Below are 17,099 nucleotides of genomic sequence, written 5' to 3'. Positions count from 1 at the left end.
TTACAAACATATATATAAATTCAAAACTAAACTTTTTATTATATGTGCGTACAGCAAAGGAAGAAAGGGCTGTAATCCCTTAGGTGGGAATCTAAGCTCTGATATAGTACAGTACAAATAGTTAGTTTATAAGCAAATTTATTTTCCAAATTCTCCACCTTCTGGCTTGTTTGCTGAACTCTTCTTTTTAATTATACATTGATTATACATATAACAGCTTGTTATGCGTTGCAGTTCCATTTCCTAATGACTTGGAATCCATTTAGAAGTTCAGTTAGAAAAAGGGTTAACAAGACTGGTAGGAGGATAAGTTTGGTAGTATAAATGGTACGTATAATACCAAATCACTTTGGGAAGTGAATGATTTCATAACTCCTGGCAGGAATGTGGAAAATCCACATAGCTTGACACTTGTCTGAAGTTTCAGATTCATCCCACACAGACAGCACATAGTGAGACTTACACGGCTGGTGCCCTCTGAATGGGTTCAAAATTAAAAGGTGTATCAGGCGAATTCAGAAACTGACTGCGGCCATCGGGAGCTGTTGCTGACAAGAGGGCACAGAATCAGGACAACTACTAAGATTTTGAGCTTAATCATCAGTGAAGAGCAAGGTGGCTGTGCACTTAGGATATTCAGCAACCTATTTTTCCAAAGAAGTCGTCAGGTTTTCTCCTCCATAACTTCAATGGAGAAAGAGAATGAAGGAGACTCAAAATAGTCCACGTATTTCCCATGAACAAAGACTTAGACTTTTAAAGAATTTAGCATTAAGTAAGAGACCCCTTATGAAAACCCAGCTGGTAAGGATATTTTGATTTCACTTTGACATGAAAGTCTCTCAGGAAAACTCACTTCCGCAGCCTGAAGAAGGGTGTTTGTACCCGAAAGCTTGCAAAGAAGAATTTTTCCAACTATTTTAGTTGGTCTATTAAAGGATACTGGATTTACCCAAAGAACCTTGTCAGGAAAAATTGAGCATTTGTTGAACTTGTGCCTCCGTTTGCTGGAATGTGCAGGAGGTAATATATCCGGAGGAATATCTTGATGGTGTTTACTGCAAGTTTTAAGTGATTAAGGCCTAATTTGTGGATTCTTGGAAGGTAGCAATGACAATTCCACAGAATTAGAAAGTGTTTTTTGAATAAATGCTGGGAGCAGCAACTTCAGAACTAACCTCAAACCCTCTTGTTTTTCCAAGAATTTTGCATTTCTCATAAGATCTTTATAGAATGTTGGTTCTTTTTGCTTCAGAGACAGCAAGCTTCGCAGAAGTCTCTAATACTGTAGAACAGTGCACCAAAAAAGAAAGTTTGTGACAAAGAGCTTCAGCTCCAACAGAGACTCTGGGAACAGCAAGTGCTTCTGAGTGCTCTCTAATACACCTCGACATTAATATGACTGGGACTGGACACCGCAATAATGCCCATTACATTGAGATTGGCGGCAAATCACCAAACAATGGCATTTTCACTGATGATCATGAATCAGACTCTGGGTTTCTGACCGCTGTCTGGGCTTCAATCCAGACTCCCACCTCTGGTGACTGCATCAGCCGTCCAGACCTCTGTGCCAATGAAGTGCTCCATATCACAAGACATCTCAGAAACATTGATGGGAAATTCAGGAATTTCCGGGAGCTTTTTCAAAAAGAAGGTAAGTGTCTAAAAATGTATTTCCTACATAAGAGGCTGGCATGAGAGTTAATGCCATTCTAAATCTGGAGAGACAGCTCTGGTCTAGTGAGGGCTGCCTGCCTTCATTGTTTTATGTAAACTGGGTAGTAAATGCTCTTTACTACTGAGCTTACATAAAACAGTGAAGGTAGGCAGCCCTCACAATGCTTGAGCCAAGTTTTTACTCCCTGCTTTCCTTGTTTATGCAGTTGCTTAATTCAGCATCTTGATTTGCATGTAATTAACTACACACACGATCAGGAGACAGCTGATGAAGCTCTGTACCTGGTTTACTAACAAGTAGGATTCCTTGATCCCACCCTACATAGGGATAGGTAGTACTAGACAAAGCACTTTTTTTTTGCTAAGTGGCAAAATGACTGTTTAATGGCTCATAACATCAACAACTTTGACATCAACATCCCTCTCCTCCTGATGAGACAAGACTTCTTTTTTCTGGAGCTGCCTTGATGTCCAAAGCCCTTCTTTTCTGTCTTTCGTTCACTGTCTTGCATTTGAAAGCTTATCTAACTTTATCCCAACTACATGGTTCATCCAATAAAAATAAAAAATATCACCCCAAGAAATTCTTGCCTTTCACTGCCAAAGAAATGCAGGCTTTCACAGTAATTCAATGGGAGGAGGTAGCATATCCACATTCTGCTGCTGAATGCAATTTCCATAGGAAAAAATACAACAGGTGACCCCTGTGAACTACACAAAACTGGGGAGCAACTTAAGATTGTTTCTGTACTGGTTCTGGCATGGCTGAAGGGAATGCCTCTCTCCATCTGGTTTTGTCCTGGATGGGCTTTTCCATGAGAGAGTTGAGATGCATCAGTAGAGAAAAGTCCCAGGAGTGAGAGCCAAAGGCCTGTGAGGAATGGTATCAATGGTAGAGTTCAATGCTGTTTAAATAAGATCCTGTAATTACATTGCACATAAAGCTGTATAGAGATATGTTTTGGACTGCCACATTCCTGTAGCAGAGAGAAGGAAGATTCACCACTTGTATCAACAAGGTAGAAGATTAATGTAGAAGTACAGGTATGGGCAAGAATGCAGCAACAAGTCTTTAAAAAAAATAAGCCCCTGAAATTCCATCACAGATAACTATGGTCAAATGGGAGAAACAGCAGATATATGAACAAGTAGGAAAAGCTGGTTTAAGTGACCTGTGGTTGGGCATTTCCTGGCTCCATCCCAGTAGTGCATGTGGGTTTTGCATGTAGAAGAAATGCTTCAGCCTGAGATCCTAATTTGCTTCTGTTCTGCAGGCTACTTGTGTGCCAGTTTCCCATCATAGGGACTTCAGCTCAGTCTGGATGGTAGGGGATGCTTAAGAGGATGAGAAAGAATGTTATTTCATGTGGTCAAACAACAGAGGTCCATTTTTTCCTTTTTTCTTTTAATTTTAGGACCAGTTGTTTCAGGTCCTGTTGAAGCCAAACTGGTAGACTTACTACAAGCTATCTCTTCCCTCCTATTCAAGTATCCTGCTTTGAACGGTGAAGTCATCCAGCCTGCCACAGCAGCCCTCATCAACAGTGTGAATGGTAAAACCCTAAATATAATTTGTTGTCTGGACTGTGGCAGCAAAACCACTCAAAATAAGCCACTCTGATTACACAGAGCTCTGCACAGGCAGAGGCAGGTATCAGTGCCTAATACTGCAGATATTGTAAAGCAGGAAATAAGTGAATGTAATAAATGTTTATTTATATGAAGCTCGTGTTTAAGGGAGACCTTACTGCTAAACCTTCTAAAAATAGGACTGCTCAGAGCAAAGGCATGTGCTCTCTGTTTAATTTGGCTATCATCCTGCAATTGTCACTATCTTCCAACATCAAAGAGGTATTATGATTAAACCCAGGAAACTGGCAACCTCCTCAGTGTCCTGGCCCAAACTCTAACTTGAAAGGTCTTCTAGGAGTGGCCGATACCCAATATTAGCACCAGTTGTGATGGATTCTCTGTCCTAACAGATGTTCACTACACCCCACATGATTCAGTTCAGTTTAGATCATGGCAGCTCAGGCTACTGTTGGTATAGTAATTTCTGTATCAAGTAGGAATGGAATCCAAACCCCAGCCTTCTATGCTATAGGGAAAGAGCCAGAGCCCCATTTCATTTCAGGCAAATATGCTTTCCTTGAAATATAAAGATTTAAAAATCTAACTGAAGACAAAGAACCCATCATTCTTTTATATCCTATCTGAAAAAAAAGCCCAGAGTTCAGGAAAACTTGTGGAAGAACATACCTATACTCCTGGCAGTCCCAGGCGAACTTTTAGTATCAGGCCAGAGATAATGATTTTTTTGTTGCAAGCCTTTATCACATCTGTGGTATCAATGTCTTTAAATAGTTTGCTCTCAGTTGATAACATTGCCAGTCCTGTATATGCGTAATATTAAAACTTTTTTTTGCAATTATAAATTTTTTTCATTTTTGGGGTCCCTTTCTGTCTGGGCCCCAGGCAGCCACCTGGTTCACCCATGTCTGTGTTCCAGTCTGGTTCCTAAGGAGCAAAGGCTACTCATAGCAGCTCTAAGAAGGGAAAGTCTAGTAACTAAATAACAGCTTTGAGCGGTGACTGTTCTTCCCTACCACATCCAAAAAGGACTGCCCCCCCTTGAAAAACATTCCAAGGAAAGATATGTGATAATTTTGCCCCACCCACAAAATGAGGAATAGGGTGTTTATCTCAAGACCTTAAATACCCAGGGGGTATGGATAAGTCTCTACCAAAATCTCTGTAGCATATTGTATTGTGAAAGGAGAAGCTTGTCCATTTCTAAAGAATTCCTGTACCTCCCTTTTGTGATGCTTTGGGCTCAAAGGAATTTTATGACTTTATTTTCTGTGCTTTTATAAATATAAATTGAGAGAATGAAATATAAAACAAGAAAGTCTGAATGAGTATTTAGAACCATGGGGCTGGGGTAATGATTCTCAACCGAGGTGCTGCAATACCCTAGGGTCCTTGAGAGCCTTTCAAGGGTTCTGTGGGATGCCACACAATGATAGCACTGTTAAGTTCTAAGAGTGATAAATTCACAAGATAAACTCAGAGATTTCAAATAGGAATCCACAGTATTAAAGATATTCTGGTCTGATGTGGTCTTTCTTATTCTTTGCAACAGAAACATTGCTCTATTATTTTTCTCTAGTCAAAAAACAAGTGAAAACTAAGAGCTGTCATTTTCCAGTCTAACAAGGGTTCCTCAAGTCTAAAAAGTTTGAGAACCACTGGGTTGGGGAGTCAGGACTTTTGGGTTCTGTGCCAGGTTGAAGTAATGGATAGCTTGCTTTCCTATTCTGATGTACCTTAGCCACTTCCTGCAGAGTTCATTGCTTCTGGGCGGTTTAGATTTCTCAAGGGAATACTCCCTGATTCATTCTACATTCTTCAAAGTTGAGCTGTATTGAGAATGAAAATCCAATAGTCAGTCACAGTTTCTCCTCTCATTTGTGCTGCTCTTGCTGGAACACTGTTCCTCCTTTCTGAAGAGCAAATGACTGTAAAGGGCTGTTCTTGATAATTCCCTGTCACTCCCTGCTTCTATCTGGTAACTGCCGTGTAGAAGTTAATCAAAGGCCGAAGAACCTGTCAGCTCAGAATGGATGTACTGAGTCCAGCTGCTTCTGCAGTCCTGTAGATATTAGTGATATGCCTGATTTGCAAGTTTAATTTCAATCTTTACTGAAGCTCAGTGCATGTGGATCCAGGGTTTTGGTGTAGACCCACCTATACGAGTGTTTTGTTTCTCTTCTGTTACAGTAATGCAAGCTTAGAAATAGCACCTTGGTCCAGACACATCATGTTCAGTTTCCTTGGCATCTGTATCCACTAGTTTGTATGTTTTAAAGAATTTATATGGAAAAATCTTATTACTCAATGAGTCTAAGATTGACGTTGAAATGGGGAGGTACACAGAAACTGCTAGGTGTGGAAGGTGGAAATAAACTGACAGCAAGTGAGTCAGTGCACTGACTTCTCCCACTGAGTGTATGAGATAGGAGAGGAAATCAGGGATTTCAGATCCTATGAAATGACATGTATGATGAGTGGGGCCCTTGCAGGATGCGTTGGGAAATTTGGTCGTCACACCAGATGACAAAGCTAACATGTTTAACAATTTCTTTGCCTCTGTCTTCCTGAGTAGGGACCAGAACAGCCACCTCCCTGCTGGGCCCCCCTCGGGCCCCAGGGGAGGCATGCCTGGGCCAAAGGTTAGCGTGGAACTAGTTAGGGGGCTTCTGGAGGGGGTGGACGTGTTTAAGTCAGCCGGCCCGGATGATCTCCACCCTAGAGTCCTAAAGGAATTGGCCGAGGTCATTGCAGGACCCCTGGCACGGCTCTATGAGCACTCGTAGTGCTCTAGTGTGGTCCCAGAGGACTGGAAGAGGGCCAACATGGTCCCCATCTTCAAAAACGGGAGGAAGGAGGACCCAGGAAACTATAGGCCAGTCAGCCTTACCTCGATCCTAGGCAAGCTGTTTGAGAAAATTATGCTGGCACACATCCATGAGGGGCCAGCAGGGGACTGCATGCTTAGGGGCAACCAACACGGGTTCATCAGTGGCAGGTCCTGTCAGACCAACCTGGTGGCCTTCTATGATCAGATCACCAGATCATTAGATGCAGGGGTAGCAGTGGACATAGTCTTCCTGGACTTCCAGAAGGCCTTCAACACTGTCTCTCACCCCGTTCTCATTAAGAAACTGGGGGACTGTGGTGCCGATGCCCACACAGTCAATTGGGTCACCAACTGGCTGGAGGGCCGCACCCAGAGGGCGGTAGTGGATGGGTCCTTCTCAACCTGGAAGGACGTGGGCAGTGGGGTTTCACAGGGCTCGGTCCTCGGGCCCGCACTGTTCAACATCTTCATCAGTGATTTGGACGAGGGGGTAAAAAGCACCCTGTTCAAATTTGCTGATGACACTAAGATGTGGGGGGATGTGGGCACACTAGAAGGAAGCATCAGGCTTCAATCAGACCTAGACAGGCTACAAGGGTAGGCGGATGGGATTCAACACAGACAAGTGCAAGGTGATGCACCTGGGGAGGAACAACCGGCACCATACCTACAGGTTAGGGAACTCCCCTTTTGTCAGCACGGAGGCGGAAAAGGATCTTGGAGTCATAATTGACTCCAAGATGAACATGGGCCAGCAGTGTGGGGAGGCAGTTAGGAAGGCCAACTGCACCTTGTCATGCATCCACAGATGCATCTTGAGCAGGTCCAGGGAGGTGATCCTCCCTCTCTATGCGGCACTGGTCAGGCCGCAGCTGGAGTACTGCGTCCAGTTCTGGGTGCCACACTTTAAGAGGAATGTGGACAGCATGGAGAGGGTCCAGAGGAGGGCCACTTGTATGATCAGGGGGCAGCAGGGCAGACCCTACGAGGAGAGGCTACGGGACCTGAACCTGTTCAGCCTCCAAAAGAGAAGGCTGAGGGGGGATCTAGTGGCCTTTTATAAATTAGTCAGGGGGGGATCAGCAGGCATTGTGGGAGTCACTGTTCCCCTGAGCACTGCCAGGAGTGACCAGGAATAATGGTCACAAGCTGGCAGAGGGCAGGTTTAGGCTAGATATCAGGAGGCGCTACTTCATGGTCAGGGCAGCTAGGATCTGGAACCAACTTCCAAGAGAAGTGGTGCTGGCTCCTACCCTGGGGTTTTTTATGGGGAGGTTGGATGAACATCTTGCTGGGGTCATTTGACCCCAGTATTATTTCCTGCCATGGCAGGGGGTCGGACTAGATGATCTGCTCAGGTCCTTTCCGACCCTAGAAACTATGAAAATATGAGTAATTAATGAACATCAACTGGGATGGGTACAATGGACCCTGATCAAGTAAAGTTAGAATCATAGAAATTCAACTAATAATCCAAATAACAGTCCAAATTTGGATGCAGTGAACTCCAAGACTCTAAACTGAATAATTTACTGGAGATTGAACTGTGGGAAATCATCACATTCAAAGAATGAGGAGCTGTGTTTAACTCAGATTACAAATTCTGTATAAATTTGTATTGTGCACTGTCTTACATGGTATGATGCAATTTAATTGGATTCAAGAGCATCCTAACTCCTAAATTACATATTTCTATAATACAAAGATCTCCCTATGGGTTACAGCCCGTACAGTGCCTAAGGTCTGTTTGCATTTATCTGTTATATCACACTGCAACCAGTTGGTTATAAGCATCTCTACACAGCATAAAACACTTCTATGGCACTTTCTATCTGTTAGTATTGAAGTCCTATACAAAGCTGGTAGGGGTAATTATCCTCATTTAGTAAAGAGGAACTGAGGCACAGAGAGGTTTAATGGAGTCATACAGAATTTCAGAGACAACGCTGGAAATGTGTCTCAGCTCTATACTTCCACCATACTGTACTACCTCTGTCTGAAGTCAAACGACTTTCAAAGCAGCAACTCAGAACTTAGAACATTAATAGGATGTGAATACTACTCGATATTCTCTGTTTCTTTGCTTTATTTACTGGGGGAAAATGGACAATGGGTCTAAAACTAGTTAATTCTGGATTTTAATCTGAATAAGCACAGGACTTATTGCCACCAAAAACAGAAAGTGGAATCGCACCATCGTGGCTGCTCTTGCAGCTGTGCTGTTGTTTTTAGGCAGAGAAAGGAGAAAACATGTTCTGTGAAGAAAGGTTACTCTCCATTAATAAGTGAAAATAAGAACAAAAGGAAAGTGAAAATAACCTGCAGGCTACTTGGCAACAATGGATCTCTAAGCAAGCTACTATCCTTGAGAGGACAGCAGAAGGGAAGAGGGAAGCCAGCAGCATAGGGTCCAAGGGTCTTAGGAGGCAAAGAATGAGCCATTTAAATTGGAGGTGGTGCAAGCCCTGATTCCAAACACTCTCCCAATGCAGAGAGTGCCTGAATAGACATGTGGAGGTTTGTGCCTGTCTGGGAGGATGATGCTTATTGAGTAATGCACACGCATCCCACAAGGCACGTCTTAACTTGTCAGCTAGCGCTACGTTTTTTAGCTGGAAAGGGCTGTTCTCCTTCTCTTACATGCAGTGGTCTAAATCCACTGTCTCTGCCATAGAAGTGGTGTTATCGAGAGAAAATGTAGGCCCAAAACATCACCAGAGAATGTATCTTTCAGTACTAGTGTAAAACCTATCCCCAAGCCCAAATAAACACATCACACACTTGCCTCCCTGTGTAATGGACACAAAACCATTCTTTCCCTTCTTTCCATCTGATTTTCCACACCTCCTGATGAAATTCACATTTCACACAAAAACAATAACTTGGAAACTTTGGGTGCCTGTACACAAGCCAGGAGGCTGCTCTGATACACTATAATTACAGTGTGTTGAAGCAGACTTGATTGAGTCTGCTGGAGCTTGGTTCCTTAACGACATGATCCTCAGTGCACAAAAGTTGCCCATACCTGTAGGCAAAAAAGGTGGCACAGGGGCTGGGAGGCCATCTTGGCTCAATAGGGAAGTCACAGATCTTCTGAAAAAGAAAAGGGAGGCTTACTGATGATGGAAGCTAGGAATAGGCCCCAAGGAGAACTGCATAAGATTGGCCCGCACCTGTAGGAAGCAGATTAGAAAAGCAAAGGCAGTGACCGAATTCAGGTTAGCAACCAAAACCAAGGGCAATAAGAAGTCCTTGTATAAGTATGTAGGTAACAGGAGGAAAACCAGTGGAAGCATGGGACCACTGCTCAATGCATCTGGATGTTTGATCATTGACACCAAGAAGGAAACTGAACTCCTAAATGAGTACTTCGCATCTGTATTCCACCAGTCTAAGAGTGATAGCCTGCCAAATGCAAATATGACACAGAATAGTCACAGCAGGGATGATCACTTACCAACAGTCAATGCAGAGCTGGTAGAAGAACAGTTAGAGAAGCTGGTTATCTATAAGTCAGCAGGACTGCGTGAACTCCATCCAAGAGTGCTGAAGAAACTAGCCACAGTCATCACAAGATCACTGGCGAACCTCTTTGAGAATTCATGGTGCTCAGGAGAGATCCCAGAAGACTGGAAGAGGGCCAATGTTGTGCCCATCTTCAAGAAGGGGAGGAGAGAGGACCCAGGGAATTACAAGCTGACCAGCCTGACCTCAATCCCAGGAAAAATTCTCAAAGTGTTTCTCAAAGAGTCCATATGCAATAAGCTAATAGAAGGCAAAATTCTGAATGACAGCCACCACGGTTTTGTCACGAGTAGGTCATGTCTGACTAACCTCATCTCCTTCTACAACCAGGTTGCTCACCACCTAGATGAGGGAGATGAGGTCAACATCATTTACTTGGACTTTAGGAAGGCCTTTGACCTGATGTCCCATGAGGCTCTCAAGGTAAATCTAGGGGACTACAGGCTCAACAATTCAATGGTCAGATGGATGGGAAACTGGCTGCAGGGTCAGACCTAGAGAATACTAATAAATGGGTCTGTGTTGACCTGGCAGAAGGTAGCCAGTGTGGTCCCCCAGGGTTCAGTACTTGGACAAGTGCTTTTCAAGATCTTCACCAATGATCTGGATGTGGGGGTGAAAAATACACTAGCAAAGTTCACCGATGACACTAAGCTGAGGGGAAGTGCTGCCACGCCTCAATGTTGACTGATGATCCAGGCAGACCCAGAGAGATTAGTTAGATAGGTGGACCAGAACCAGATGCTGTTCAACTCTGAGAAGTATAAAGTGCTCCATCTGGGGAGGAAAAATCCACAACAAACGTACAGGATCGGTGGTGCTACGCTAGCTAGTACCATGTCCAAAAGGGACCTGGGGGTCATAATTACCCATAAAATGAATATGAGCCACCAGTGTGATGCTACAGTTAGCAGAGCAAACAATACGCTGGTATGCATCAACCAATGCATCTCAAGCAAAACTAAGGAAGTTATTCTCCCGCTCTACTTGGCATTGGTGAGGCTGCAGCTGAGTACTGCATCCCATTCTGGGTGCCACTCTTCAAGAAGGATGTGGAGAAGCCTGGGAGTCCAGAGAAGAGCCATTTGTATGATTAGAGGCCTGAAGAGCAAGCCATATGAAGACAGGCTGACAGATATGGGACTGTTCAGCCTAGAAAAGAGAAGACTTTGGGAGGGATTTGGTGGCCGTGGCAGCTTACAAATATATCGGGGGGAGCATGAGAGGCTAGGCGAACAACTATTCACCAAAGCGCCCCAGGGGAAACCCAGGCGCAACGGTCATAAACTCCTAGAAGGTTTCAGACTGCATATAAGGAAAAACTTCTTCACGGTTCATGTGACCAGACTCTGGAATAGACTCCCAGTGTGGTTGATGCAGGCACCTACCCTGGAGATCTTTAACAGGAGACTGGTCGTACTCCTTGCTGGGGTTATTTGACTTCAGCAGTCTTTCCTGCCCAGAGCAGGGGTGCTGGACCCAATAATCTCATGCGGTCCCTTCTACCCTAAACTTCTGTGAATCTGTGATAATTACTGCACTCCAGCCAGCCTCTGTGTCTCGTGTATCAGCATCCCCGTGCTTCTAAATGGCAGTTTGATGATCTTTACCTAAAGCACCGCTACCACCATTTTGAAGTGCAGGGACACTGATGCATGAGACACTTCAGGTTCTTTAATTAAAGTGGCTCCCAGAGCACATGTACTTTGGGCCTTAATCTACCTGCGGTAATTACCACACTGCAGCTAGGCTTCCCTTACAGTCTCCCTGGTGTACTCTGGTGATCCAATAATGTTTTACACTCTCTTTGCATTATGTAAATGATGCCATGAGAAGCAGGGCAACGGAACAAGATACCATTTGGAAGTACTGGGCCAAACCAATCCCTGATGTAACTGTAATTTAATTGTTCTCAGTGGTATTACAACTTGGCTTACTTTGGTCCAGAGCAATTTCTGTTCATCTTTTCTTCCTTGAAAACAAAAAATAATTTCAGTAGAATTTTGTGAAATTTTACATAATAGTCACATCAGCTTGATAAATGTCAGAGCAAAGGGTAAGATTCACGTTATGTAATTTAAAAAAGCAGCATTTATAATGGAAGTGACACCTCAACTGTAACTCTAGTCTGCTTTAGTTCAATAATACGTTCCTGACTCTGTAGACTGAACATGTGACAGAACAGCAAGTTCTGTGCTGTGGTTTCAGTGTGGCCACAGAGATGATAGTGTAAACTGCAGTGAGATCTTTTGCAGAAAATATTTTATTTCATTAATCCTAGCCATCAACAGACAGCAGCAAATATGAAATAGTTTTTCTTGATGTGTTCTGTGAGCGACAAAATCTCTGGTGTGCTCATAACAGCTGTCTAAGTCCAGCATGGTATGTTGCCCCTTTGACTGTGGACTGAGCCTTCTCACTCAAGACAAAGTAATGAGAGAAAGAGATCATGAGATCAAGTCAGAATAAGGAAGAAGGATGATGACTTAAAAGGAAATGTAATGCTGTGTGTTCACAGTTCTGCATTTTCAACCACAGAAATTTCTTGTCAACAACAGTTACCCAGAGCTCTCTGCCAATAAGCTTTCTGCCTATGTCTGCATGATACCCTTTTATGCCTGTCCAGAAAAAGCCACAAGAACAGAAATGTGCTCCATCACAGAGCCTACTGATATGATGGAGTCTAGAAAAGTGCTCCATCACATAAGGAGCATTTCTTCAGCTCATGGTATAAAGCAGAGAAAGGGCTCATTCTAGGATTACTCCTGGGAGCTGGTAATAAACCTCACAACCCCAGATGTCTACATTTCAGCTCAATTCATATTAATGGGGAGAACTAACAGGGGATTTGTCATTTTGATTTGAACACAACTGAAGCTGGAGCCTGAAGTTATAACCAATTTTATTTCTCCAGTCACATAAAGTAAACTACCATTTCTTTTAAAAATAATTATTATTTAGTGAGGAAGACTGAACTGCATTACTGCTGAGTATGAAAGACCAGTTTATGCTGTGAGTGTGGTTTACCTGATTTTTATAAGTGTTCACCTTAAAAACACTTTATATAATGACCAGTAACTGCAAGGGAAACTGTAAAAGTTCATCCTGCTGAAAAGCTATACACGACAAGTTCCCAACTCATTGTAGGACTGACCTACAGCTTTTGAACTAAATGTGTGTTGATTCAAATCAAGACTGGATATCTTTTTAAAAGGTACATTCCAGATAAACAGTACATTGTTGGATTTAATGCTTCCAATCTAAGAAACCTTCTGATGGGTCTTCAGGATACAGACTGAGGCAGGTAGCAGATTGTGGTATGAGATGAACTAGAGGGACCAGGAGCTGGTTTTAGAAAAGCCTTGGTTACATTTAGGTTTTGCAAAGTTTATATGTAAAATAGCTGTGTGCTTGAGTACATTTTTTCTAGACCACGGAAACATTAAATAGAAGGGTTAAGAGTTATTTTGCTCCATTTCTACTCTCCTCCTTTTACTCTCAGTTTTAAATCAGTTCCTTTTCCGAGCCATGCTTAGATTTGCTATTCTCTAATAACTGTTGCTTCCTGGTGCTTTATTGAAATGAATTAAGAAGTTTCTTGCAAAGCAGTGTCCATGTTCCAGGTGCGCTATCTTTGCTACACTATTTAGAGGGAGGAGGGGAACCCAGCATCCCTGGAAGCATCATAGGAGGCCCATCATTTGTGTGTGTGTGTACGTCAGAAGTTTGAAACTGGGTTGTTTTCCAAGGGAGACAGTGAATACTACTTGTACAAGACATTGAGATAGTGGATGCTTGTTCTGCTCTGGGAAGCTGCAGGCACTGAAGGCAACAGAACTTTAAATTGGGCCTTCCCTTCTTTTTATTTACAGATAGAGATAGCTAAATGTATGCAAATTGTATGATCAAACAAATTACGCTAAGCACAGTTTCCTTACACGGAAATGTGTCTGCAGGAAACAGATTGGTTAAGGCAGCTGCACTCGCAGACCAATTCACTCAGGCAAGTCTTCTTAGTATGTGACTCCTATGGGACTCTCTTAGCTAACCTACTACCATCTGAACTGGTCAAGGATTTGTGTTTTTTTCAATCTGGCTGCAATTCAAAGCAGTGTAAACTGGGATCCTGCTACTTTCAGACCAAAACACTGAAGATTCAGCCATGGGAGACCCTGAACCAAATGGTATGTGTTGGTATTTGAAATAATCATTTAAATTGTTAATAAATGTAACCTCTTTTGAGCATGAGATAGCCTTTCCTGACAACCTTAGAACTACCTAGCAGGCTGTGCATGCAATTTGCCAGTAGTCTAATAACAGTTCTTTTTGGCTTTGGCTTTTCATGAAGACCCTAGCTGTTTAACGTACCTTACTGCATCTTTTTTCTCTCTGCCAGACAAAATTGATGATGAATCCTGATTAGTTTGTTCTAGAAGCTATGAAGTAAGAAAACAGAATGTCAAACTTTCTTTATGAGGAGTTACAGGCTGCAGTGTTCTCTGTAAGAAAATGGAAACATTTCCTGTCTTACACTGTGCTGCCACTTGTATTTCTCTGGTTGACGTTCCTCAAACCTTTTATTTTGTTGTTATGCATTTTTAGGAAACATTTTTCCTTCACAAGATGCTTCATAGCTAGATAGAGCTAAAGTTCAAAAGGAAGCATTAGGACATCTGTAATATGCTGAAAGCTGGACTAGTTTTTGCCCTGGTACTAAAGCATTTTATTATGAAGATTAAACTGTTGCATGCCCCAGGCAGAGAACAAGAGCAACTTCACTGCCTAGTGTCCATGGCTCTTGCAATGGCAAGGAATTGACTGGGTAAAATTGGTCCATATGACCCCAGCAGGCAAACTGTACCCCAGCTGGACAGAGGGGAAGGAACTACCTGCTGATTAGATTTGGGAAAAATTTCCTTCCCATCCACAAATCTGGTGATTGACTATGATGAGCATGCGAATATGACCCACCAGAGACCCATCTGTAACTGTGGCCACTTTCTAATCTTCAAAAGAAGGTGAAAAACATCCCAGAATATCTTTAACCAGTGGGGAAAATCATTCCTTCCTGGCCTGTCTGGGTGACCATCTGAAGCAAGAGATTTGAGGTTGAGGTGTAGCTGCAGGAGTGGCGGCCACGTGGAGGGCAGTGCAGGCAGTTTTGTTCTCCCCACATCCATGATGGCAACTTACACAGTGGAGCTCAGAGACTGGTAGAATCCAGGGCCATAATGGATCACCACAACCATCTATCCCACCCAACCACCTCCGCATACAGGTCACAGAATTTCTCCCAAAAGCTGTATTAAAGCAATACCTAATATCCTTAAAAAGAGTCCAAACAATAGCGAACCTACCACCTCCCCCTGTAAGGTGTTCTATTGTTTGATTATTCTCACTACTAGGGAGCCAAATATTTTTCACTAAGTATTTTTCCCCACTAAGTATTTCAGTCAACATTAGATGACAAACTAGCATTATTCCATACAACTAAAAGCCTGAAAGAATAATTTAGGAGGGAAATGGGGTCTAGTGATTGAAGTAAGAGACCAGGAGTCAGGACTTCTGGATTCTAATATACTATCTGCTGCAGCTGACTGTGTCTAACTTGAAGTACTGGGCTCATCTGTCTGTAAGGAAGCTTAGCTGTTTTCAGACCTGGGATAATTAAAGTGACCATAGATATTGGGAGACATGATGGGGAGACCCCAGGTACATCACTGGGATGAGGAACGGGAGAGAATTGTAAGTCTGAGCTCATTATAATTGAAGTTTTGATATTGTTGACAGTGCTCCAGATACTGCAAATTACCATGTTACCTGCACTTTTGACCAGGATTGCCTTCCCTTGAACTTTTGCTGAATCAATCAAATCTTCTCTGTATTACACCCAAGAATAACCACCAATTTGGGACCTCAGAATAGTCTCAAAAAAGGTCTGTCTGTCCTTTAGGGCCAGTGTCAAATTTAGAACCACCCAGTTTTTCTCTATATCATTCTCATGTCAGGTTCCCCTCCTCTTTCTGAGAAAGTCTGGCCTTACCAGTCCTCTATTTCCTGCCAAACACAGGTACATATTTGGTTCAGTGTATAGTTCTGATCTCCTGAAGAACTAAGCAACTTAAAACCTAATTCTGTTTTAGGCCTGTGGTTCCACTTAAGTAGGAGGACAGCATGAGAAAGGCATAGATCATAGAGACAGGTAGAAAATGGTCTAGTTTCTGTATAACAGCTTGGTTCTGACAATTGCAGAGGCTGTTCTGAAATCCTTTCTAAAACCCACATGTCTCAAGGAGCCAGAGACCTTGTACTTTAAACATATATCCTGTTCCTGCTGCCTTTGTCAGTCATCTGAATTCCAACTCAGGCTTCTTCTCTCTCTCCAAATGTGCAGCTTGAGCAGCCTTCTGTGGTATTAACAGTAGGAGAATGAGGCATTACAAGATGGCTAAGATTGAGTAGGAGGGAGAATTTCATACAAGGGCATCAGGACTCAAGAAAGAGTCTTGGACAAGTTTGATCTAATTTGGGTCAAACTGCAGTAGCCAAAAGTGTATTTCTGTTGCTACTGTGGCTTTACCTTGTCATCATATGAAGGAGGGATTTAGTTTCCATAGCTGTTCAAAAGATGAACATGAACTGAGCCTTGAGAACAAGGGCTCTGGTAGTCAGAAGCTCTGCATATGCTCACACCAGTTGTGTTAACTCTGCTTCATTATTTGACAAAAGGAGATGTGATCTGGTAGGAAAGGTCAGTACCAAGAATGGAAAGAGAAGGAGGTACCCTTGGGAATCCCTGAAGCAGGCCTAAGGGTCTGATGTTGTGGAAGGCAAGAGCCAAACTGAGATGGCAAAGGCCCTAGGCTTGGTGTTATTCGTTTGCCACATTACACAGTCCCATGGCTGAAAGGGAAGTGATGCTTTTGCCACTTTGCTGCTACTACTAAAAATATCCATGATGTACTTTACACTCACTACTATGAAAACCTGCCTTCCCCACAACTATAGCGAAAGGAAAAGGCTAATTAATTGGCCTTTTACAGGGTAGATGTGCATCAAGCAACCTGTGTCTTATTTTATCCATCAAGGCCTGTGTAGCTATGGATATTTGGTCAGCTTTGACTCTGGCATCAGCCTTACACAGTGGTGCCTTTTCACTGGTGTGTATATCTGTTGCTGCTGGTGGAAGGATTTCATTACTGCTCCATCACTATGATTAAGAAGGAAATCAGGGAGAACTTTTAAAGACAGGGTATAAAAATTTGGTTAAACTGATCAGTAAATTGGATACAAAATGGAAACATTTGCAATATGCTTTTGTCCAGTATATTTCCTGTTTTTAAAGTCCAGTCCACATTGACATAAAAGCCAGAGACATTTGACGTAGATCTAGACAGAGGTTGCTGGCAACTTGTCAGCAATTCTACTTTGATCTTCTGCATCAGGTATGAAGGACCCTTCCACCCCCCATAAA

The 17,099-nt window shown here is 42.9% G+C and overlaps 1 protein-coding gene across 3 annotated transcripts in view; it reads left to right on the top strand.

The window, feature by feature from the left end:
- Positions 1 to 407: 407 nt before the first annotated feature.
- Positions 408 to 17,099, top strand: part of GMIP (GEM interacting protein) — a 38,802-nt gene continuing 22,110 nt past the window's right edge. For 2 of the 3 annotated variants that reach the window (XM_090060471.1, XM_090060473.1), the window contains exons 1-2: positions 408 to 1,657; positions 3,096 to 3,233. In XM_090060471.1, coding sequence (XP_089916597.1) covers positions 1,399 to 1,657; positions 3,096 to 3,233 — 397 coding nt within the window. In that variant the 5' untranslated portion in view covers positions 408 to 1,398. Of the gene's footprint in view, positions 1,658 to 3,095; positions 3,234 to 13,447; positions 13,810 to 17,099 lie in introns of those variants that run through there. The other variant, XM_090060472.1, reaches the window with a different exon arrangement.

This window comes from Crocodylus siamensis, chromosome 8, assembly GCF_052110815.1.
Source record: "Crocodylus siamensis isolate JL-2025a chromosome 8, ASM5211081v1, whole genome shotgun sequence".
NCBI lineage: Eukaryota > Metazoa > Chordata > Crocodylia > Crocodylidae > Crocodylus > Crocodylus siamensis.
This window is presented reverse-complemented; position numbering and strand designations above follow the sequence as displayed.